The sequence below is a fragment of the Montipora foliosa genome, chromosome 12 (genome assembly GCF_036669935.1).
Source record: "Montipora foliosa isolate CH-2021 chromosome 12, ASM3666993v2, whole genome shotgun sequence".
In the NCBI taxonomy this organism is placed as follows: domain Eukaryota; kingdom Metazoa; phylum Cnidaria; class Anthozoa; order Scleractinia; family Acroporidae; genus Montipora; species Montipora foliosa.
The window spans coordinates 21,665,820-21,666,685 of record NC_090880.1 but is presented as its reverse complement, the minus strand read 5'-3'; the positions used below and the strand labels follow the sequence as shown (position 1 = coordinate 21,666,685).

The 866-nt window shown below is 37.3% G+C and overlaps 1 protein-coding gene across 1 annotated transcript; it reads left to right on the top strand.

Annotated features, from left to right (window-relative positions):
• Nucleotides 1-396, top strand: LOC137980995 (uncharacterized). The gene has a single exon (XM_068828372.1). It carries the CDS (start codon nucleotides 1-3, stop codon nucleotides 394-396), a length of 396 nt encoding a protein of 131 aa, XP_068684473.1.
• The last annotated feature ends 470 nt before the right edge of the window (nucleotides 397-866 follow it).

Here is an 866-nt window from a genome sequence, read left to right as displayed (position 1 = left end):
ATGGTAGCATTAAGAGTCCACTGGGAGTTGAGAAAAAATTATGACCTTGAATGCGGAGAGAAATGGTATGAGCATCAGCCTATACCAGTGATTGAGAATGATCAGGTGAAGCTAGTGTGGGATGGTACTATCGTCACTGACAGACGCGTACCACACAACAGGCCGGACATAACTCTTGTTTTGAAAGATAAGCATCAGTGGCTACTGGTTGATGTCGCTGTGCTAGATGACCGGAATATTGTGACGACTGAGGCTTGGAAGATTGAGCGATACAAGGAGTTAGCTTTTAAAGAACGACGTATACATCAGGTAGAAGTTGTAGTGGTGCCATTGGTTATAGGGGACCTTGGAAGAGTCTCGAAAGACTTTGCGAAGTGGCAGGAGTACCGGATATAACTAGCAAACAGATGATGGCCTTGTTGGGAACATCCAATATCCTCAGAAAGGTGCTGTGTCTTTGAGCTGCGGGAAGGAGCTGAGACGTGGCATAGAACACCCAGCAAGAATTGAAAGGTGGAGAGAATCTCATCATCATCATCATCATCATCATCATCATCATAATTATTATTATTATTATTATTATTATTATTATTATTATTATTATTATTAGTAGTAGTAGTAGTAGTAGTAGTAGTAGTAGTAGTATTAATTAATGATAATTTTCATCTGAATTTTTAAACATCTTTCAACAAGTGAGATGTGTGGGGGAGACAACTACAATTTGTAGGCCTACTATATAGTGATGACCTTTCCTGTATTCTAGATTGCAGATATATTTAGTATATTTGAAAATTTTTTATAGGAATGGGACAGAATTATATATTTGGTTAATGCAAGAAACAATAACAATAATAATATTAATAAGG